Genomic DNA, 23921 nt, shown 5'->3' with positions numbered 1-23921 from the left:
ATGAAAACCAAATAATAATATCATTTTTAGTTTGAGTTTGGGGTTTGTTCTTTAAGTGAACCCTGGAAAGAGCCTGTGAAACACAAAACCAACCCCTCCGTTTCGCACTGATGCATTGTGGGTACTGAGCACTGTAGTCACGTTGTGTATCCAGCATGGCAGCGAAGCAGAAAAGGTATGTGTCCCGTTTTCTTTTAAATAACTTCCCCTGACTGGACTCATGTTAAACACAATGCTACCTTAGGTAGACTATGGTGTGGTGAAGCCTGCTGTTAGCTTTAAGAGGTGAAAATATGACCTTTAACTGGATGCGGTGTAGTGTGTTAGCTGTCAATGCTACTATTAGCATGAAGTGACTATTAGCTTCATCACAACTTTAACTTAAACTTTCTCTTTGCTCATGAAAGAGACGAAAGAAAAAAATATTTTCTTATCTCTAACTGAGTGGTTCCCAACACTAGGTTACAAATTACTTGAGTTAAAAGTCTGAAGTTGTTTAGAGGCCTTTATATTGATGTATTCTCATTTTATAGTAAGTTCTCCTTGTATTTTCACTCAAGCTTTTTCAATTTCTGTCTTCAGAGTTGTACAAACTCAAGCTCTCGAGCTCCTTGACACAAGGGTATTTTATTGACACATGAACAGAATCGAAATATCAAGTCTCCCAGCACTTTAAAGTAATTTATTTTCTCCAATGTCACAAAATTCTTAAAGTCTCAGTAAGTGGCTGAAGGTGAGTTTAAAGAACACTAGCATAGCTTTCAGGAGCAATATGTGGAAAGACACAGAAAAAACTTTAGAATTATGAAAAATGTCAGCATAGGTCATAAAATAAAGCTGTAAATAAATGATGTATAAGAATAAATCATTGGTGTCTATTACATACTGTATGTTGTAAATTTCAAAGATCAATAAGCCGGTATGGGCGACAAAAGGCTCAGTTATAGGAACAGAATAGAACTTTATTTGTCGTTGCAACAAGTACAATGAAATTCCTTTATTCAGTGCATAAAAAACAAGAATTTGAAATAGAACACATAAGAAACAAAGATAAGAGTGCACAAAATAAAGTTTTATGTGTTGATGAGTGAAATATTTCCACTAATGTTTAATTCCACAAGGAATAAAAGCATATAGGTATGTATTTATGGCAGTGGCTGTCAATACTTAACGCTTATTTATATACCTGCATTCTATCCATACGCAACACTCTTCATTGTGCAGTTTAGGTCACGTGTTAGGGGCACCACATGACCTAAACTGGCCAATGAGACACTACACATTTGTCAACTACTTAACGAACTAACTAGCCATAACAGTAACACGTCCCTAAACTACGTTACGGACTAAATGACCCTAACCGCACGGAATGGTCATGTGCCTTCCGGTAACGTCATCTTTCGTACAGATAGAATGATGGTAAATGAATACACATTACATACAAGGAGACGCTTCTTTTATTTACTGGTGGTGTACATTTGTCTATTTAGATAGATCTTATGTATTTATATTTCATCTTCTGAAGTTTACATTGAATCCTCTCTACATTACTGTGATGAAGTTTCAATATCAGCACAATTTCACCAAATATTTTTTGTTAGTAATCCTGATTATCCATTTGTTCACACATTCACAGTTTTTCCCACTCAGCTATTTCATAAAATGTACAACCACTTGTTTTTTGTTATTTTGTTTGTTTAAGTTGAATTATTTAATAAATAGTTATAGTTGATAAATTCATTGTCGTTTTCCCCTCAGGAAATTAGAAGATCTCAATTTGGACGAGTTCCTGCTGTCAGGGTTTGATTCTGCAGACGAGAGCAACGCTGAGAAAGAGATTCCAGGGAAGTCAAAGCCTCAGAAAAAAGAGAAGCCAAGCGATGCTTCCGCTCAGACGTAAGGCTTTTGTGATTGAACCTGTTTTCCAAACATAAAGCATTATTTCAAGCCCTCTGATGTGTTCCATAAAGCTGTTTTTGGTTTACTTTTTAGAAATGACAAACAGAACGGCAAAACCTCGCAGCATAAAAAACAGCTGTCTCGGTTAAAGGACAAAGATCCAGATTTTTACAAGTTTCTTCAAGACAACGATCAAACGCTTCTAAATTTTGATGACAGCGACAGTTCTGAGGATGAGGAGGAGACAAAGTACCACAAACTGCCGTCTGCTCTGGAGGTCAGGGAGCTGCTGGTGTTTGGTTTCTGTGTTTACCATAAAGAATTCTCGTGTTTATTTTACTGTCTTGTTCTGAGTGCAGGAGCCCAGCTCTGAGGATGACGATGAAGAAGGGGAGAAAAGTTCCAAGAAATCCAAAAAAGCAGTGGAGGCAATTAAAGTTACGGAGAAAATGGTGGCGGAGTGGAGATCTGCTGTGAGGAAGGAACCTTCAGCTCGTTTGTTCAGAGAAGTCACTCAGGCCTTTAAAGCTGCTGTGGCCACCACGAAAGGCGAGGGTGGACCGTGTCGCTATAAAGTGGACGATAGCTCAGGTAGGTCTTCTCCTGTACAATCACACTGCACCAAAACAATGGAAGAAAAAAAGTTAGCAAGTTAGCAATTCTCCAAGAACAATCCACGTAAAGGCAGCACCGTCACATAGGACGTGATTGCTTCGGAAAAAACCTAACACTGTGATTTGACAACTTATTGCTGTTAATTTTTTTACAAACTGGCTGATTTTTAGTGTATCCGGAGTGATGCAGCGCTCTCTCTCTCTCTCCGGGTGTTCATGTCAGTTACGTCAGTTGTCAGCCTCACAGTCCTGTGCGCGATGGCTCCTGAACAAACCTAACGTGGTGATTTGACAGCTTTATGCCGATTATTTCCTACTATTAAAAATTGGCTGAGATATTACATTTTAAACCTTATTGTATTTTTTTTAATGCTCTTCCCAGTATAAATACATACGTGCGCACTGCTCCCCGGTATTTGCTTTTTATTTAAAGCTAGGGTATGCGATTTCCTCCAGATACACTTTTTAGGTTTTTGGTTGAAATTGTCTTTATGTCCTGACAGAAATTAAGATCTTATGTGCTCTGAAAAAGTAACTAAGAAATACTGTCAACTGTAGCAGCTGTAAATCTATAAAAACTTCAACCAATGGAAAAAACAAACCGTTTTTTTTTTTTCAATCACGTCTTCCTGTCTCCCTGCTCGTTCTTGATCCCTCACCTGCACGAGCTCACACTGAAAGCGTGTCACCGCTGACAGAGTTAAAACAGAGTTTTTGGTCACGTTTTTTAACATATATAATGGTAAAGTTTATTGTTTACTTACCGCTGAATGAGATGAGACACCGAAGTTTCTACACAATAGAAGCAATGAGCTGAGGTCTGCTGCTAGAGCAGCTGTGCACATGCATGTGAGTGAGACGAAGCACAGAGGGGAGGGGCGAGGGGAGTAAAGGCGGAGCCATCAGGGAAGTTACATTCAAAATCATGCTAGCTTTGGAAAATCGCCTACCCTACCTTTAAACAATCAGCAATCTTATTTTAGGCACAGAAAATAAAAACAAATATTCAACAAATGTATGACTTCTACTGTCACTCGCTCCCTACACATGGACTATGACGCAATCGTCCTGAGTTATTTTATGCTTTGGGAGCTTTCACTTTTCCTACCTTATTCAAAGCTCGTTTTTGAAGGTTCAGTTCACCGTGATGTTCATTGGCTGTTACAGTTCATTCATTCCGCTGCAGGGGGCACTGTCAGTAATATTCTGCCTCCTGACACCAGTTTTCACAGGACAAATGTCTACCGACTGACTGAAAAGTGAACACAGAGTGCGCCGCCGCATTGGCCACACCCTCAACTTTCAATGAAAAAATAGTGTCCTAAGCGTCGGAAAATACTGTATTATTTTCAAAGCATGTTCCTAATTCATATTTGAACAAAACAAATGGAGTATGCTAAATGGTTAATTGCATTTTGGATTATCTCTTGATAAGATATAACGAGTCAGTAGAGTCAGAACTGGAGCTGCTGGAAATTTGCATTTGAGTCGTAAAAACAGCATTTTATACAATCCAAGCATTCTGTGTTTTATCGAAATTGGTAAATTCAGTGAATAATTTTACTTTGAAATTGTTGAGTGCCTGTTACTACTCCTGCTGTATTCATGGTTTCTTTTGTTCTGTCTTTGCAGTGTTTAATGCTTTGGTGCTGTTCTGTATCAAAGACATTTATGCGATGCTGCAGAAGCTGCTGAGCTTGAAGGTCAATAAAGACCAGAGAAAGTAAGGAGAAAAGCATCAGACTGTCTCTCTTAGGCTTAAGTATTTTATATATTGTTTTATTTTTTATGAAAGTATGTTTTGTAAAATGTAGCTGTTTGTGCTGTGCTTTGCTCCCAGGCTTGTGCTGCCTTCGTCCAGTCCTAAGTGGCAAAAGAATCAGATTGACATTAAGATGTATCTCGGTGGAGTCGTTCAGGTATGTTTTGTGTGTTTATTTTTCATTTTAAGCCTCTCTCCAAAGGCAGACATAATAGAAAAAATAGGGCTGTAACTTATTCTACACTGTAAACGGCAATAGGCACGCTGCAGGTTGTTATGCTTAGGAGTGGTAAATTTCCTCGGGAACTTGAGCTTGAGAATTTTCTTAATATTCAAAAATTGAAACTTTTCATTGGAATTATTTTTTGGAAATAACTGGGGATCAATCTGTATCATATCCAAACAAAAATATTAGCATCCAAGTCAAATAATTTAATTAATAATACATTTCAACAGATTTATTTGTAAATAGGACCTTACAATTATTGAAGTTTTGTAAGAATCTTGTTTTTAGGATTTGCCATAAGTAATATGATCCTAAACATCGAAAATTGATTTTAACGCAATACTTTAATAACAGAAAATCTCTGTGGTAAAAACTGCAGCACTGATAACAATAACTGCTCAAACAGCTCATTGTTTTATTTGAGTGAACAATGAATTCCTTCACAACAAAAACATCAATGTTGACTCTGTAAAATATTACTCATCTCCCTGACCTCTTATTTGAAAACGGGGTTTATGTTAGGGTTAGGCAGGGGGCGTGGCCTCAATACTCCAGTAATAAGCAATGTGCCTTGTGCATGTGATTGAGGAGTAGCGATATACTCGCAAGTAAACACACACAAAATCTGGTCGTTAAAGTCAAGCTGATGCTAATTTTTATTTTCCCAACATCCATGTTTTTTTTTTTTTTTTTTTTTTTTAACATCCATGTTAAGGGCTGACCTTCCATTTTTTTTAATCGTTTTTTTAGATTTTTCCTTTTCTTATTTTATCCCTTAATTCTAGTGGTGCAACAGATCAAAAAGCTCACGGTTTTGAGTCACGGATCGGATCATTTTTCGGATCAGCAGGAAAACAAAGAAAAAGACGAGACAAATAACTTTTCTCTCCACTTAGCGCAACATTTTTCTGCTCATTAAATACAAACAACTTGAGGTGTCAATCCAATCCTTAAATAAAATTTTGAATCGTATAAAAACAACGTGCAATATAAGGCATAACACCATCATCCTTTAAACAGGTAAGTGTATGGAAAAAAATTTAAGGCATTTTAAACATGGAGAGTGCATTAAAAACTAGCCGATGCCCACATAAAAGAAAGCAGATCTGTGTTTATAATTTCAAATTCTTTCAATAGTCGAGGGTGTCCATCCGGACTAGAGTCGATATTTATTTAATAAGAGCCTTAACAGACATGGATGGACGGAGGCATAAACATGACGACATTCACACGGACTTATTACGCACACGCGCGCACGCACACAGAGCTGTTCCTTTCTCTCTCTCTCTCTCCCTGTGTGTGTGTGTGTGTGTGTGTGTTCTTCAACTCTCGCGCAATCACACAGATACACGACAAGGAGCGCGTTTTCCCAACCCTGGTTATTCTAATTACTGCCACCAATTGTCATGGTGACCTCCTTTTTTTTCTGTTTACTCAACAAATGTTAACAGCACTGAATTATTTGCGCAACATTTAGGAAGAACGGAGTAGAATTGGACTGTTTTACACAGCCACGTCTCACTGATTTTCTCCTATACGTTGGTTTAAAGTCACTAGGATAAATTATGTTGTATTCCAGAGCTCTCTTCATTTCTTGCTTTTCCCTTTTACTCAGAAAACTTCTGAAATGATCTTTTCTTGTTTCTCTGCTCTCCATTTGCAGCTGCTCTCATCTTTAACTGAAGCGACAGTCATCAACGCCGTCCTGCAGCATGTCAACCAGCTCATTCCTTATTACCTTTGTTTGCCCAAACAATGTCGTCATCTGCTCAAGGTAGGGTACCAAGCCCTTGAAGGGTTTAATAAAAGCAGGTACTGAAAGATTGTGGATGAAAACTAGCTGTTTTGGCAAATCCTGGCGTATTTTATAAAATGCACTGTCCTACATAAATAAACAAACATGGTTTTAAATGTTCAATGAAGGTTAAGGTTGAGCTCTTTTCTTGTTTTTGTCTCCAGCAACTAATGAAGCAGTGGAGCACAGGGGAGGAGACGAGTCGTGTCCTTGCCTTTCTGGCTCTTAACAAGATTTGTAGACACAAACAGGACACGTATCTCAACCCAATTCTCAAGGTGAGCTTCGTGATTGGTCGGGAGATTAAAAACTGTCTGATCAGGTCTCTTCTCTATGAACACGTGTTTGTGTTTTCTTCACAGCAAATGTACATTTCTTACGTACAAAACTGCAAGTTTACATCTCCCAACATGCTGCCCATGATCAACTTCATGCAGCGAACTCTGACAGAGATGTACGCCCTGGACACACAGGTTGCTTATCAACACGCCTTCATCTATATTCGACAGCTGGCCATCCACCTCAGAAATGCAATGACCATGAAGAAAAAGGTCATTTTTCTTTGAAATATATTAATTGACCTCACAGGAGGGAGTCAAATCATTGCTGAGATTAATCCATGGCGAACAGTTTTAAATACAGCTTCTGTTAATGCTGGGGAAAAAAGGAATTTTCCCCTCGAAGTCCAAATTATTCCCTTAAAGATGAACTGTTGGAGATTAATGGAATGCTTGTATGATGTTTTTGTGAACAGGAAACTTACCAGTCAGTGTATAACTGGCAGTTTATCCACTGTTTGTATCTGTGGTGTCGAGTCCTGAGCACCCTGTACCCCAGTGATGTCCTCCAACCTCTGATCTACCCTCTCTGCCAAGTCATACTAGGAACCATCAAGTGAGTGTTTTATTTATTTTTTTAGATGATCTGATACATTTGAAATATTATTTTATTTCACGCCACACACCAACCCATCAACCCATTCCCCATCCTGGTAGAAAGACCAGCGTTTTCTAACTAGCTTGTGATTATTTATAAATTACCAACATCTAGGTGAAGTATATCACATGACTTCTGATCCTTGACCCTAATACCTACAAATCGTGTAATCTTTTAAAATAGGTCCCCAAAAAGTTTCATAAACTTGATGCAATCAAGACATTAAAGTTTTTGTTTGGATATTTTGAGAAAAGCAGGAATGTTAAAACAATTCAATGTTCCACAGAAAATATTCAAGTTTTTAAAAAATAAATAAGAATATTAAATCAATTAAGAATATCCCTCAGTCATACGCAGTAGAGAAAAAGAGTTCATTTAACTTGGATTTAAAAATGTTTATATTGGATGCTGACTTCTGCTCTGCTCTGTTGTTCCACTTTTGTATTAAAATACAAAAATGATATTTAAACAGTAACACTTAAAACATTTGATTAAAATACATTTTTAAAAATACAATGAAGAAATTTTGAAAATGCAAAGCACCAAACACAGCTGCTCATTTCATCAAAGGTCCACAATAAAAACCACATTTAGCGGATCCAGTCAGTAGCATTTCAGTATTTGTAGCTCACTTTGTTCTTTAGAAGAACTTCGATAGCTGTCACACACTTGGTTGTCTGAAGATGCTGATAATAAATGTACCTGGTCAGTGTCTCTGGGCTGGAGGAGAATCTTCTTCTACTTATTATTAGAGGATTTACATGAACAGATTGGTGCGCTAGCGCCCCCTCAAATCGAGGTCAAAAGCTAAATTGTTTGGTTTCATGTCTGGTATATGTGACGGTGCCGTTCTCATTCATTTATGAGGCCCACGTGTGCAATGGACACAAAATGCCTCTGCGATCGACGTATTGTGCACCCCTGGTGTAAACTAATGCTTAAGATGTTGAAAGTGATGAAATTAAAAGTGTAAATTCAATGACAGCTTATGTCATTATGCCTAGAAATCTAGGCATAATTTAGGGCTTTCACAATTGTATCAAAGAGGCTTTAAAACAGTCAACTACTATTATTATTTAACATTTTATATGCTTCAGATAATTTACGTAAATGGAATGGTATGCTGAAATCACGCAAGATTACATTGTAGGGGTAACGTTAGCCACTCTGCTAGACCCTCAGTCATCCGTTTAGCAGGAAAAATATCATGAAAACATGTGATTTGCTCCCAAAACGTTATTTGTGAAACCTTTAATTACTGCCAACCAGCGAATCACCCTTATGTTTTGCACGAAACCCCAAAAAGCCGTGTCATTAGAGGTGCTATGTTTCTGCAATGACATGTCACCAGTTAAATTCATCACCAGTTCAGCCAATACACCAAGAGCTAAACCTGTCTTTGTACTAGTGCCTTTTCAGATTTTAATATAGTTATTAAAAGTTGTGAACCGCTTGTTTATCCCAACACCATAAAAACACACTTCAGATTAAGCTTTGCATTCATTTTCAATCACAGGATAACCTGATCACTACACAAACCTAACACATCACACGAGATTTTGAACAGGATTATGGGTGGACCGGACAACTGTGTCCATGTGTCTCACTTTCTAGACATTCAATCACCTGTTTTCTAGTAATAAAAAAAATATGTAAATAAGTGATATTGTCCCAAAAACATTCTCTGAGGCATTTCTGTGTCATGCTGGAGCCCAATTTTAGTTTTTTTTTTTTTTTTTTACATTAGCCAGCAGTACAACAAAAGTAGGTCTCGTATACTAATAAAGGCATACAACTGTAAAATCAGTTTGTGTTCATCATTTTGCAGATGCTGGAAGTTGAGTTTTATGGCTGTGTAGATTCAAACAAACTGTGGGTGGTGTTGTATTTACTTAACGTAGTTGTATATCCACTTGGCAACTTAACATTTTCATTTAAAATAAACTACAGTAAAATGCTAACCTTGAAATGTGAGGTTTCTCTTTTGTATTTGGTTTTAAATGGCCAGAATGTGCTGCTGAAAGAGCTGCACTGCTGCTACTGTTGAATCTCACCTCTAGCAGTATGACTGAGTTGTGAATAAATCATGGTTTCTGGGATGTGCCTTGGTTATCCAGACCTGATAGTCACATGAAGCCGCTGTACCTCTTTACATTTTATTGCCAGCAGGAGGAGACACTGACCACTATTTCTTTTCTTAGGTTGGTCCCCACAGCCAGATATTACCCACTGAGGATGCACTGCTGCAGAGTCCTCACGCTGCTGTCCAGCAGCACCAACACCTTTGTGCCCGTCCTACCTTTTCTGTTGGAGGTAAGAGTTGACTGATGAACTAATACAACGATCTTACAGAACCCATGAGCTCAGATAAGTCTTGGTTTAGGTTTCCCCACCACCTGTTCTGAAGTTGTTTAGACAATAACCAGTCAAGTAATCTAAAGTAATCTTTAGTGGGCTCACTTAGTTTCAGTTAAAAAAGTGAAATGGTAGATGTAATGAAACCACTCTCAGTGGTTTGTTGTGTTAAAAATATCATCAGTGCATCCTGACTCTTAACGGTCAAAACTGTCAGAGCTCAGCAGGAAACATCTCAGTGTTGAGCTGATTCTGTTATCAGATCAATCACAAGTCACCAACCAGCAACACTTTCTGTGAGTCAGGTGTTGTTCACATGATTGTGTGTGTGGTTTTTTGTGTCCTCGGTTTGTGCACATTGTGTTGTTTGTTGTGGAGGAGTTACATGCAGGGACCCGCTAAGCATGGAGGCAGTGGTCAGTGTCCTTGTGTGTGTCTTTGTGTTTGTGTGCAGGCAGCAGTTTGACCGAGACGGTAAAGGCATGGTTGTGGCTTAGTCTCTGGTCCTAACATGCTGTGCAGACCACATCCTCCCTGCCTCTGGCCCGCTCTCACACTCGCAGCCCTCCCGTACCTTCACACCAAGCTGTGTTTATTTATGACGCACAATACTTCCTGTTTTTTTCCCCTTACTGTTCCTCTTGTAAAGGCAGAGCTTAGCTACACTGCTTCTGTTTTAATTAGAGCAGCCCCTTCCTCCTGTGTGTGCTGCGCCTGTGTGTGTTCTTGTATCTCCGAGGGAGGGGGTGGGGGTGATTTGAGCTTCCTGCTTGAGTCGCTGAACGTGTTTGTGAGCATGTGCGTGAGCACGTCTGGGTTGGCCCATGCCTTCCCACTTCCCTCTGGCTCCCCCGCAGACCGCCACCACATCCTATGTTTGTACAGGCAGCGCAGGCCAGAAGGGTTGCTCTGTCTTGCAAAAAAAGAGAACATTAACGACCCCACACACACACACACACACATACACACAATGGAAGATGCATACAGTCAGAAATAGCTTTATACACAGATACAGGACACAATTCATACACTGTGGGCTGAAGCTACTATTGTGTAAAACAATAGCCATATAGTGCCCAGTATGTACTTTATCAGACTAAGATGAAAAGGTTTAATTTCATTATGACTAAAGTGTTTTAACATTATCAGTTTAAAACATCAAGTATCAAAACATCCTGCAAGAAGGCAGGTTTGTCAGATGAAGACTGCCAAAAAATTACACACACTCAACTTAAGAAACACTGTTGTTCTAAAAGTAATTACGTCTCTCGTTTGGACCTTTCTAGTAAGGTCTTTAATATCAGTTTATTTTAGTAGAATCTTTTGACAAATAATTTGGGCAACAGAACAACCTCATTTTGTTTGCACAAGCTTTTTTAAAAAACAAAACGATTTTAAACTCAATAAGTGGCCTTGAAATAAAGTGACATTAAAAAAAAATGTTGCATAGCATTTACTATAAAGTAAACATGTTTTCTTTTCAGGCCTTTCACAGCAGTAACAGTGTACATTATTCCACTCTGTATATTGTAAATTAACATTATGTCTGTAAAGTTATGAAACATCAAGGTTAAACGTCTTTGTCTCTTTATAGATCTTTCAGCAAGTGGACTTCAACAAGAAACCTGGTCGGATGAGTAAGAAACCAATCAACTTTGCAGTCATCTTGAAACTCAACAAGATCAACCTGATGGAGAAAGCCTACAAGGTCAGTAGCAAACACTGAGGGAATAGGTTTGACAGATTACTGTTTTAAAACAAATGTTCAATTTAAAATGCCCTGTTTCATGTTTTCATTCTTATTTTTTATGATCAACATACGTATATATGGCTGTATTCCTTGTTCTGTAAATTTGAAAAAGTATCAATAATAGAAAGTTAAGAAAAGGGTCAGAATAATGTCACTACAGCGATGACTTCCTCGCTGCCAGCTAAGCGTGTGTTTTTATTACATGCTAAAATTCCATGCATGCAGTTTTCCTTGAAATTTAAAAGGTTTCACACACTTTAAATACCATGTAATATATGCATACAGGAAGTGCAATAGAACAAGATGTATCAAACAGGCGGCCCACAGCCCACTAGAGGGTCTATCACCCACCAGGTCAATTTACCAAATATAAGAAGGTGATCAAATTAATTTATTTATTGGACCATAAAATAAAACTGCAAGTCACTGACATAACACAATGTTTTTTATACCACAAGTTTCATGTTTGACCACAGGGGGCACACTCTTTCAGTGAGAGTAGGAGAACAACATAATGCACAATGTTATTGCAAAAACGATTCTGTATTTGTTTTGTTTTGGTCTTGTTAAAGAAATGAAGTATAAATCCTCTGTGGTCTGTAACTTGAAATGCACATGTGTAAATAAGCTGAGGCATAATATTGTTTAAATTGCAGTTATTTTATTCAATTTCAAGGTTTTTAAATACTGTGTTGAAATAAATGATATATTGTGTTTTGTTTTTTTATTCATAGTACATTATTTTATGGGTTCAGCCCATTTGAGAACAAAGTGCACTGTATGTGGCCACTGAGGTCAAATGAGTTTGACACTGATGTAGAATGATACTCGGGGCACACTGAGTCAACAAGGTGCATTAAAGCACTAATGTTTGCTGCCTTTTTGTCAGCATTTCACTAACAGTACAAACAGCTGATTAGATGATGCTCTTGTGTTGCTCAGTGACTCACAGTAACAGTGTTAGCTGGCGTGTGTGCATAAGGGGATTGAGGGCAGGGCTGAAAGCTCCTTGTTGAGACTCTAAAACAGGCGACTAGTCGCCACGCTCAGCGCCGTGGCCAAGAGGATTGCAACACGGCTCCCTGGGATTATCCCTGCGCTCCATTCGCTAGGATCGTTTTCACTGCTGTCACCTGGATGGCTGCCACAAACCCCAGCCTCGTAAATACACTGCTGACCTGACCAAAGAACCGGATCTGATTGAACCTCAACTCCTAAAAGTATGAAAAAAAACTACTGCGAGGCAGACTAACTTCCTGTCCCTTAATGAAAGTTTCACTTAACTGATGCTTTTTGTCTTTTGCTAGTGCTGGATAAAAAGTCAACATTTAAATCACACTATAAATACAAGGAAAGTCTGTGCACGTGTGTGGAGCGCATATCTCCCTGACGCAGTGTCTGATGGACCTGAATTTTTTTGAACAGCTTGTACATGACCCGAGGGTGTGCATCCATTATTTTGGAGTTTGGTGATTACATTTCAAAACGTTTATTTTCATTTTATTTTGAAATCAATCAACGCGGGTTAGAACGGACTGACATGAGAGGGGGGAGGGGCGTCTGAGCCTCACACACACTACCAAAGCTCTCAAGTCTCACGCATTGGGTGTGAGAGACGCGCATTTCAACCTGTTCACATGCTCACACGCCACACCATGTATATGGCTGATGCGCATGCATGTGTGAGAGTGAGCCCATGGAAGTGAGATGCATGGGCGTGCCTATAAATAGAGTCCGCCACGGCATCCGGGATAGGTAGCGAGTCTTATGTTATATAGTGCAGCCTGTCAATAAAGTGCAGGTCTACAACAGCAAAATGGCCTGTTCTTTCTACGCTGTACCATCATTAAAAAGCATGAGGTCTACGGGAGTTTACCCCGGAGGACAAGCAGCCTCCGACCCTGGAGATTACAGATCTCCCCTGTGCGCCCGCCCCCCCAACCACAAACAGGAAAGGTTTTAACAGGACCTCAACACATCCAATAAACATAATATCACACGCGCATAAAAGATAAGCACCCCTGCAGTAAGAAATACTAAATGGTTTTATTTATACACATTTACTGTATGTGTCTTATCAGATTCTACCTTCAAACACATACAGTACTCATTATGTGTTTGAAGGTAGAATCATATTTGACAACTCTACTTAAGCTCCCACTATATGAATACATTCTTCTGACGGGCACTGTTCTAATTTACTGCAAATTATCACATTTATAGACTTAAAAACTAAACTTGTGTAATAATGAATGCTTTGAGTTGTATGTTCAGCAACAAGTGCACCATCTGAATCCAACAAGTGCACCATCTGTGCTTGTTGTGGATGAGAAGGAAGTTATTGGAGAGGAGCATCAGGTCTGCAGCAGAAAGCACAATCACAAGTTTTTTGGAAAGGGTTCGGATTTTAGCCACCAAAATGCAATTTACACAGAATGCCAAAAGCACGTTGTTATTCAAAGTTTGAGCATGACAAATCTCTTTCACCATCAACAACAGAAGTTTAAAAAAAATTACATCATAGACAGTTTTTTTTTTTTTATCAAGCTGCTGCAACCCAAATCAATAAGTCTGTCAAGGCTCCTGCCCCGAAAGAACCCACGCTACAGAACTCACTCACATGTGCTGTCCCTCATGAGAGAAAATGCCAAAAATGGTGACATGTTGATATTTTGGAGCGAGTTAATAAAAGTGCCTGAGTGTCATTTTGAACCAGTGACTTAAACCCAGAATCCACTTTCTTGAGAAAGAAAATACTGATGTACCATATTTTCTAGGCTATAGATTGCAATGCTGTATTGGCAAACCTATTGAGGTAATTTGGTTACTTTATACTGTTTCCTAATGTTACAAACTGGCTGAGATATCTTACATGCATACATAATAAGGGTGTTAGAAAAAAAATGTGCAGTCATCGTATCCATCCAAAAAATGTCTAAATAAATTTTTTAATCATGTTTCTTAACGAAAAACCTATTTAATTGTGCAAACATGCATAGCACGTAAACGCCCGGTAACTAGGTGTCATTGAACGCACCATCAGATCTTGTTAAACTCACTCCTCAATGCATTTTCGCTTGGAAGTTGTACACTTTATTTTCATAAAACATACTGGGCACTTTTATAAATGTGTTGTTACTTTTAAAGGATTTAAGAACTTAACAGAATCAGAATATGTTGTAAATATATATATATATATACACACACACACACATATAGATCTGCTAGGTTGATACCTGAATAAGAGTTTTCTCCTTTCTTTCTGTTATGGAACAATCTTGCAGAGACGATGTCTCCAGCCTTTTTGGAGACGGGTGACAAGGAAAACAAACACGCACGCACATGGCGATTTATCAAGAAAGAAAATTTAATTTGCGTTTGTATATGAGCCTGTGACTTTTGCGAATGTAAAAAAAAATTGGTAATACTTGACTTGAAGTTTTATACATAAGGCTGACATTACGCTGTCATTATTATGACATGACACCTGTCATTAGCATGAACAAGGTGACATGAAGGCTGTCATTGAGTGTTGTTAGTTATCCTAATCCTGACCCCACCTAACTCCACTAGATCTTTCCACCCAACCCAAAAAATGCCGACATAGCTCCAAAAGGTGTCATAATTTAGCAAACTACACTAACGGCCGTCATGGCACCTTATTTATGCTAAAGTCAGCGTAATGTCAGCCTTATGTATGAAACTTCAAGTAAAGTGTTACCAAAATTCAATATTACACATTTAATGACAGTAAAAATGTGTTTTGTCTCAGGATGGGTTGATCGACCAGCTGTATGACCTCATACTGGAATACTTCCACACTCAGGCCAGCTCAGTCAGCTTCCCTGAACTCGCTCTTCCCACCATCATACAGGTACATCAAGCTTTGGACTGAAACAAAGCTGCATCATGTTACTTTGTTACCTAAATTCCTGATTAGATTTCAGTTCCTCAATGCGTCTCTGGTGCCTAAATGCTTTGCGTAGATAAAAAATATGATCTTGTTTTGTGTTCCCTCTGCGTCCCTGCAGCTGAAAGCTTTCCTGAAGGAAAGCAAAGTGGCCAATTACTCCAAGCCGGTGCGCCAGCTGTTGGAGAAGGTACAGGAAAACAGCAGCTACATCACAGCACGGAGACAGAAGGCCACCTTTGGAGTGGCGGATACTGCCGCTGTGGTGAGTGTGTTCTGTCTGTACGCACCGTTGGGCAGCTGCAACAGTCAGAGAGTGACGTTAAACCTGTGTTTCTGAAACTGTGAAAATCTGCTGCAAACGTTCGGCAGCAACTATGTCACACAAGATCACAATGACAGTGATGTTACTATGGAAAGTGCCAGAATATTAAACAATTGCTTTAGATTGAACTGTCCAGTTGTGTTTGAAATGAGGTGAACACAAAAAATAAAGTGATAATTGCTGTCGTTTAATCAGACCATTGAGAGCTGACAGGCCAAATGTTGAGGGGAATTTTGATGCCTTTAAATCTTCACTATTAGGCAAGTCTAACAGTATAAAAAGTAGTGATGTACCAACTGTAAGATAAAAGTTTTTTTGTTTCACAATTTTAACTTTTAATACAAATCCAAGGAATAATTTTCACAATAAATTGCATAACTTACTAGATTTACTTTCAATAAAAATGTTTAATCGTCTTTTTCATGATCTGGGCAGACAAATATGGTCGGTACAATTTTCACAAATCATGACGATGATTAATGTCACAACTGTGTGCATTACTTATAAAGGATGTCCCAATCCGATATTTATCTAGGATATTGGCAAAACAATAAAAGAGCACTGGATTATAGTGGTTTGCGTCTAAAATCTCTGATATAAGCACTCATATACACAAAACATCATATTCTTATGGTTGTCATAATTTATGTAACCTATTGGTTCATAATAAATGGGTCAGTTGTTCTCATTCCTACTGTTGCTGACTTTAGTACTCTGACACCATTTGATCAATACTTTTCTAACCATCCCTAGTAAATGACAAGTATTTGAACAATACTTGACAAATATTTCTTCATGATCAAAGTGGGGGTTGATGTCCAATTTACAGCGTCCAGCGCAGATAATATCACACTCTGATTATCCCAGTAAGAATAATCAACAAATTGAAGTCTCTTTACTCACAGAACTTCAGGCTGTCAAGGAATATTATTCTAATCACATCTGATCGTAATTAAATTTAGTCAGAGTTTGTAACAGAAAAACAATGGATTTCATTAGTTTAGGAATTAGAAAATCTTATTAACTGCAGCCTCCTGCCCTGCAGTAAATACGCTGCCCGGTGGCGACTGTGACGCACTTCAACACTGATTTTTAAAAAAGGCCTGTCAAGAAAAAAAGAAATTCTGCAAACAAAAACTGAAGTGGGTTTTTGTTTTTTCCAAAATAAATTACCTGGAACATACTTAAGTGTGCGTTTTAACCGCTCCAGGATTCATTTGCCCGGAAAATCTGCTGCGTTTGGTCCGGTCTGAAGACACAGACAAAGTTGTCGGTGGAGCAGGCAGGTGAATTGTAGAACGATTGTTTTGGCCGGACTCTTGAGCATTCGTAATCTAATTCACAGTTAGTTAAAAAAGCACCATAAATCATAAAAAAGTGGTCATAAGGTGACACAAAGCAGTGAAAAGGGGCCGAGATGTGTGGATGAATTGAGAAAATACACTGTAAAATGACTTTTTACCATGCATTATGATGCAACTAAGTTTTACCTAAGCTCAGGAGAACAAAGGTTATCATAGGGGTCGGGCAATGACCTTGACCCAGTGATGAGTTACTGTTCCTTTAAGCTTTGGTCCAGGTGACGAAGCTGCTGCAGACCCTCAAACACTGCAGGCAGCATTAGATGATATATGATGGGAGTTCTCCCTCTAGAAAACCCCTAGAACCTCTGGGCTTCTGAACCAGACGCTGCTGCTTAAATGTCTGTGGATAATGAGGGTTTGTCTGTGTTGGTCTGCTGTCATGTTTGTTGATTATTTTTTTTTGTGTGTGATTTTGCCTGATACGTGTCATTTATTAAGAATAATTAAGGCTGAAACTTAAGACATCCACCCACATTTCAGTTTGTGTGTACACAGACATTTAAGTGTGTGTGTGTGTGCGCGCGCGCGCGCGTGTGTTTTAACAAAGTGTTGTAGACAGACAGCACGGCTCCAGGCCCAGTGGAGGCCGTCACCATGACATTAACTCCCCAGCATCATGGCAACAGTGGAGGTGTCGCCACGGGCCAAAGGAAGGTGATGGCCCTGTTGCTGCCACTATGTAAAAGGCCACGGCCCCCCTCAGGCCACCTGCCCCCCTGCTGACATGTCACCCACACTGAGAGCAAAACCTAATTAATGACGTTCTGTCCAAGTTTCTTTCTGGGTTGCCGTTCTCTCATCTTTATACTTGTGACCTGTAGCTTTTCTGTCATTTTTCATTTTTTCACGCTCACATTGCACATCATCTCTATCGTGCAAATCATGCTAAATGTGTTAGGCCAGCAGTCGTAGAAGGCCATGGTCATTATTGGATTTGTTGAACAGTTAATGTGATTGGACCTAATCAATAGCATCCACATAGACTTTAAGGTCTTTTCTCCTCATTGACAGACTCACTTCAACCTCACGTTTGTCCATCTCTGAGCACGTGTCAGCTGGATTCTAAAAAAGACAATTTAATATCCTATATAGTGCTGTACGATGTGGAGAAAATGTTATAACACGATATAAGTAGATTTATGTTCTGATAACGAAATATATCCCGGCATAGTATTTCTTTCTTAGAATTACATGAAATAAATGGAAAATTGCTATTCATTATATTTTATGTATAAAAATGGTTTCTATAAATAAATTGGTAACATGACCTTTTCCAATTTCTCAGTACCTTTAGGATTTCGTGACCAATTTCTGCGATTGTTATGGCCTAAAACGCCTGATTTTGCAGAAGCTTTTTCCAAATATTGTTTCGAAGGTTATGACAAAGGCCACTTAGTTTTTATATTAAGACTTGATTATTTTCTATAACTTTGCATTGACTGGTCAATTCTTTCATATCAATACAGAAAGGAGCAGATTTACAACAATTTGCCAAGCTATGGATCATCACAGTTTTGTGCAGAAAATGTTAGAGTATCAGTGTTTGTGTAAGTTTTTAAAACAAAAAAGAAAAACTGCAAAATGAATGCTACTTCTCTTTGAAGAATCTTCATGACTTTTGCTACATATACTGTTGTCACGTGTTCTGATTAGGGCTGTCACTTTAACGTGTTAATTGCGATTAATGAATTTCAGGAAAAATTTACGCGCTAAAAAAATAACGCCGTTAATAACTTTTTTTTTTTTTTAAGCACTCCAAATAGCGTGGAACCATTCTTATTTTAAGTGTTTTCGGTATACCCATAATACTGATGCACAGACTACAATACAAGACAGGAGACTACTGAGCTGCTCAGCTTCGTTTGCGTTAACTTTGGCTTATAAAAATACCGGATGGAAAACTAAAGCCTAGTTGTGTACAAACTGTGTAAGAAAGAGTTTGCCTTGTCAGAGCTTTGTAGCCTTCGCTACCACCTCCAATGTAGCGGCTAGCATGGACACTCGGACAGAGGCTAGCTGCTACATGCTGCACGCCGTGACTGACAAATGAACAAACTCACTGGATAAATATTATATGAAGGAGACAGAAAGCAACAAGTTTGGTGTCAGAAAAAAGCGTTCTTACTGTTTATGATGTGCTAACTTATGACATTAAATATGTTATTTGATTTGTATTTTCTATTATTTGGAGATTGACAAAAGTGCACAGCAATATGACACGTAGCCCTTGGAACTAGTCGCAAATACAGAGGAATGTACAGTAAATGTCTACGCCTGCATCTGTTAAAAACAATACATGACTTTATAAAGCCACTTTGTTATATATCAATCTTTTGATCTGCCACAATAATGTAATTTAAATGAAAATACCTCAAGTTAAGAGCGTTTCTCAAGAATTTTTAGGTGCATTTAAAAAAAAGAGATTAATTAATTACAGAGCATGATTAATAATTGCGCAATTTTTTTAATCTCTTGATGGCTTTAGTTCTGATTTGTATGTGGAAATGCCACCAGGGAGCGCAAAAGCCAACAATAATGGCCACTGCTATCATTTTCAACCGTACCTGCAAGCTCCTTCAAAGATCATGTATGACAGTAGAGGTTTCATTAAGTTATATTCTTTAAAAGTCCTTCTACAGCAGTAGGAGATAAATTAACACTTCCATTTGTGAGACACGTTTTCAGCTATTTTGCTTGGAAGAGTCATATTGGCTGTAGTGATGCAGTTCGTAACCAGACTAAATGGTGATTCCGGGGGACCCAATCTGGACGAAAAAAGCAGCGTTTCACCTCTGCATACCATAGTGTCCATTTTCTGCATCTTTGTTGCGCTAAACTAAACATTTAACACTCATGTTCAAGCATGGCCCGGCCGATGTTAAAGGATGTAGCGTTAGGCTGGATCTGACCAGCCCATCCCGGTGGTTGACAGTGGGCGTGGCTTCAGTAGCTGATGGTGGCTTTTACAAGGTGGACCTACTTCAGTCACGTCAACCAGGGCTAGCTGCTCCTCTAACGGTGCAGTAAACTAGTGTCTCTGGGTGATGTAAACATGCTACTGCAAAGTAGCAGCATTGCTGTGAGTAGATTAGACTGGTTGCTTATTTTAACAGCAGAGTGGGACCAAGATTACACACATTACATTGGTAATATAAACGATAGGTTATATATATCAAGCTCTCTATTTTGGCAATATAGAAGATGACATTATTGCCTATATCGAGATATATTTATATATTTCTTAACTTGTTTTTATTTCCACAATCACACAGTACAAATCACATTATACAAGTATTTAATATTATCATAGAGTACAGTCAAACAGTGTCCTTTACAAGTTTTTGGTATTTCTGAGATATGTTTTTATAGGTTATTTTGTATTAAAATACAATTTTTAGGAGTTGTTGCTTTCGTTACTTCTCAGAGCAGCATTAGAAGCACAATTAGATGGATTTCTGAATGTGTCCTAACTCAGACCGTCCCCTAAACAAGCCACACTACAGAACTCACTCGCACGTGCTGTTTCTTAATAGAGAAAAAGCCTAAAGTGGCACATAATGTGTCTGTGTTTTAAATTTTACCCAGAATTGTCGTTCTGCTCAGACTTTATAGAGTTAAAAATATAGAGATTTATATCGTATATTGCGATTTTAAGAAAAAATATTGAGATATGAGTTTTGGTCCATATCGCCCACCCCTATGTTTTCATATCGCGCTACTATATTGTTTGACTGCACGATATTGATCCAATATATTGGCAACTTCTAAACTCTGGTCATGTTGGGTTTTTTACTGATCATGTGATTTAGTGAATCTCAGCCTAATGATGTGTGTTTCACTGTTCACTTTTGGGTCAGGTGGCCTGGGAGAAGCAAACACAGACTGAGGGGACTCCTCTCACCAAGTACTACACGCAATGGAAGAAACTAAGGGAGAAGGAGATTCAGCTGGAGATTTCTGGCAAAGAAAGGGTAAGAGTGCTTTTTCTCAACATTGTTTTTTTAAATTTAAAACATTTGACACAAGATGAATGTTGGCCTTAAGTGAAGTCATCTCCCATAGTTGAATTTTACAGTTAAATAATCATTAAAGGCCATCAAAGCCTACAATGCTCACCCTGCCATTGCTGTGGTGTGTACAGATGGAGGATCTGGACCTCCCTGAGATCAAACGAAAGAAACTTCAAGAGAAGAAGGCGGCGGACAAGAAGGAGTTCAAAGATCTGTTTCAGTCCGACAGTGACTCAGACGAAGACGAGACGGGGCTTAAAATTAAAGGTAAGACCTGCATCAGACTGTTAGTGACAGGTAAGTCTACTGTATGGTTGTAAAACCTTTGATTTGGTGCACGCTTTCAGAATTATCAGCAAGTTCATCAATAGGAATAACACACCCAATCATTTCACAATATAAAAATTAAGACTTTGTTTTTTTTGCACTTTGTTTCATTTTAAAGTTACTGAGATTTTGTTGTTGTTTACTGTAAAAGATGCAGATGGCACTACAAAAGTTAATTCCAATATGGTTTTTAACTTGAAGCCCAAAATGCCAGCTTTTCTTTTATTTCGAACATTAGCCACGGTTACATAATGATTCTTTAATTCGGAATAAAAGTATTCTGCTTTGTGTTTACATGGAAATAGTGAATCCGAATTGAGGTTTACATGGAAAACACATTTATTTGGCTTTGATCAATTCCTCGAGGTCTGGGGGTTTGGGAGGGTTCTGATCGTACAGGGGACGAACGTGACGTATTCAAGTCTATTTGGAAAAGCATAGAAGACCACATAATAAGAACTATTGTCACTTTTATTGTTATTGCAGTTTTGAAGCAGCAGCTCCACAATAACATCCTGTTTCACTTTCATCTGCTGAGCAGGAGAAGAGAGCTAGAGTAGCGTACTTCGGTCAATCAAAGACCGCTGCTCTACCTCCACTATACAGGATTTTGAGTGAAAGGTGAACTTTATTATGACTCGCACATCATTAGTGAAGCTCTGTGTCCTGGTGCAAGGCTTCATGTCTCCTGATGAAGCCTGTTTTGTTTTCTGATGTCCTCATCTGTAACAAGTTTGTGTGAATGTCTACATGTTTGTTTTCGTTCATCCACTCTTTTCATTATACCCATGTCTTCTACGACTCTTACTAAATAAATAGTCTCAGCTCGAGGCCTACACTTGCTTTGGGCGGCCATCTTGGAATATGTCGTCATCGCGACACGGCGAGCATGTGCAGGATGACTGGAATTAATTTAAGGCGAAATTAAACTTTTACCAGATCAAGAAATTATGTAATCTGGAATTAAAATCAGAATAAACCAGCCACTTAGTTCGGATTTAAGTTTAATTTTTATTCGGAATTAGGTGTTTACAAGGTCTGTTTAAAGAGAAATTAATTTGTATTCTGAATTAAAGGGTAGTTAAAGCTCCCATGTAAATGTGGCCAATGTATCCTGACTATCCTAGATTTATGTCTGTTGACAGCAGACTAGTGCGCTGCCCTTCTCTGCCTCTAGGGGGCTGCATTTTGTTACAACCACTCAAAGGTAAAGTTGAAGGATGATGGGGGCTTCTGTCTATTTTTTCAGTTATGTGTGAGCCTCTCACTGTGTAGCTGATCACCTGCTGAGTCACTAATGTGAGGCACTGGGTCATTAAGGCCGACTTCTGAGGGAATTAATTTCAATTCCTAAATCCAACTGGAGGGAAAATGTGCTTATCTGCTAGTTTAGGTGGTTCCTGCCAGGAGGAGCTGCCGCTCATTGCATCCTGTAACCTTTGGGTGTTTTGTCCTGTCGGGGTCGCCCACAGGTCACATGCTGCTGCTGCCGCCTCGCGTTTATAGCTTTAGACACAGAGCCAAGCACAAAAAGGCCCCGCCGCAAGGTCACAGAGGAAAAGAGTGGGCGGCGTGTTTTTATGCATCTGGACTTCATTCACGGCAGAGTCCCCACAAACAGACGGGGCAGCTGCCGGCAGCCCTCCTCCCCCTCCCTCCTCCCTACTCCTTCCCACTCATCGCACACTCGCACTAACTGAAACCGCCCGACAGGAAGTACAGACTTGGATCCCAGCAGGGGTTCCTAATTCAAACCAGCCAGCGGTGGCTGCTACGCCGCTGCCCCCGCACGGCCCCACAAAAACACACACACACCAATGCTTACCTAAGCTTTCCCTGCTCGCGCACACCCCTGAAAAAATGGGAGTCGAGCAGAGGGAGCTGCTGAAGTGCGTCTCTTCTATTCATCAAGGTCATTTGGGGTCATTCTAAAAGCTGCTCTTTAACCCGACTCACATCGAGAGTTTGGACCAGTCTGATGTGTTAATGCAGTGATTCTCAAACAGGGGTAAGCGTACCCCTAGGGGTACAGGTGCACATTGCAGAGGATAATTGGAAAGATTTAACAATTAATTTTAAAATAATCAGCTCCTAGTTCCTTTTAAGGCAATTTTTTGGACAAATTTACCACAAACTAACAGTACTATTGTTCAGTAAAATACTATATTTTCTTGTAATTTATTGAAACATGATAATTTTATGCTGTAGATGCCATTTTATCACACTACTATAGGAGACAATTAGTTACATTTTACAAAGGCGACTGTATGAACTTACTATTGAAGTAATCACATAAAAGTTGCATTGGTATTTTTTGAAAAAAATAAATTCCACTCGTGAGTTTATAGATTAAGCCTTAGGGAACTAATGTTGGAGACACAGTTAGGGGTTTAGGAGAGTCCGCTGTTCCCTAAATGAAAAAATGGGACAAAAAAGATTGGGAACTACTGTGTTAATGGATGCAGCGTGTGTCGGTGTGTGTACTTGGATATGCACACACTTGCCATACAGCTGTACAACAGTGTCCTCATCACACCTTAACTTCAAAGTGGACCTCAGACCCTTTGGCAGCTCAACACACACACACACACACACACACACAGAGAGAGCGCTAGACTGAGCCATCTTGGTTGGAGTTGTGGAACCTG

The 23921-nt window shown here is 39.0% G+C and overlaps 1 protein-coding gene across 1 annotated transcript in view; it reads left to right on the top strand.

Moving 5' to 3' along the window:
* Window positions 1-70: 70 nt before the first annotated feature.
* noc2l (NOC2-like nucleolar associated transcriptional repressor) overlaps window positions 71-23921 on the top strand; it is a 28191-nt gene continuing 4340 nt past the window's right edge. Inside the window, exons 1-16 of the mRNA XM_028452624.1 lie at window positions 71-175; window positions 1759-1896; window positions 1993-2176; window positions 2259-2490; window positions 4146-4236; window positions 4354-4432; window positions 6165-6275; window positions 6461-6574; window positions 6659-6847; window positions 7051-7190; window positions 9434-9545; window positions 11182-11295; window positions 15110-15211; window positions 15369-15512; window positions 20794-20907; window positions 21078-21213. Of these exons, the coding sequence (XP_028308425.1) occupies window positions 156-175; window positions 1759-1896; window positions 1993-2176; window positions 2259-2490; window positions 4146-4236; window positions 4354-4432; window positions 6165-6275; window positions 6461-6574; window positions 6659-6847; window positions 7051-7190; window positions 9434-9545; window positions 11182-11295; window positions 15110-15211; window positions 15369-15512; window positions 20794-20907; window positions 21078-21213 (2020 nt within the window). The 5' untranslated portion in view covers window positions 71-155. The remainder of the gene's footprint in view (window positions 176-1758; window positions 1897-1992; window positions 2177-2258; window positions 2491-4145; window positions 4237-4353; window positions 4433-6164; window positions 6276-6460; window positions 6575-6658; window positions 6848-7050; window positions 7191-9433; window positions 9546-11181; window positions 11296-15109; window positions 15212-15368; window positions 15513-20793; window positions 20908-21077; window positions 21214-23921) is intronic.

Source organism: Gouania willdenowi, chromosome 7 (genome assembly GCF_900634775.1).
Source record: "Gouania willdenowi chromosome 7, fGouWil2.1, whole genome shotgun sequence".
Lineage (NCBI taxonomy): Eukaryota > Metazoa > Chordata > Actinopteri > Blenniiformes > Gobiesocidae > Gouania > Gouania willdenowi.
The sequence above is the reverse complement of the archived record's forward strand: the minus strand, read 5'-3'. Positions and strand labels throughout refer to the sequence as shown.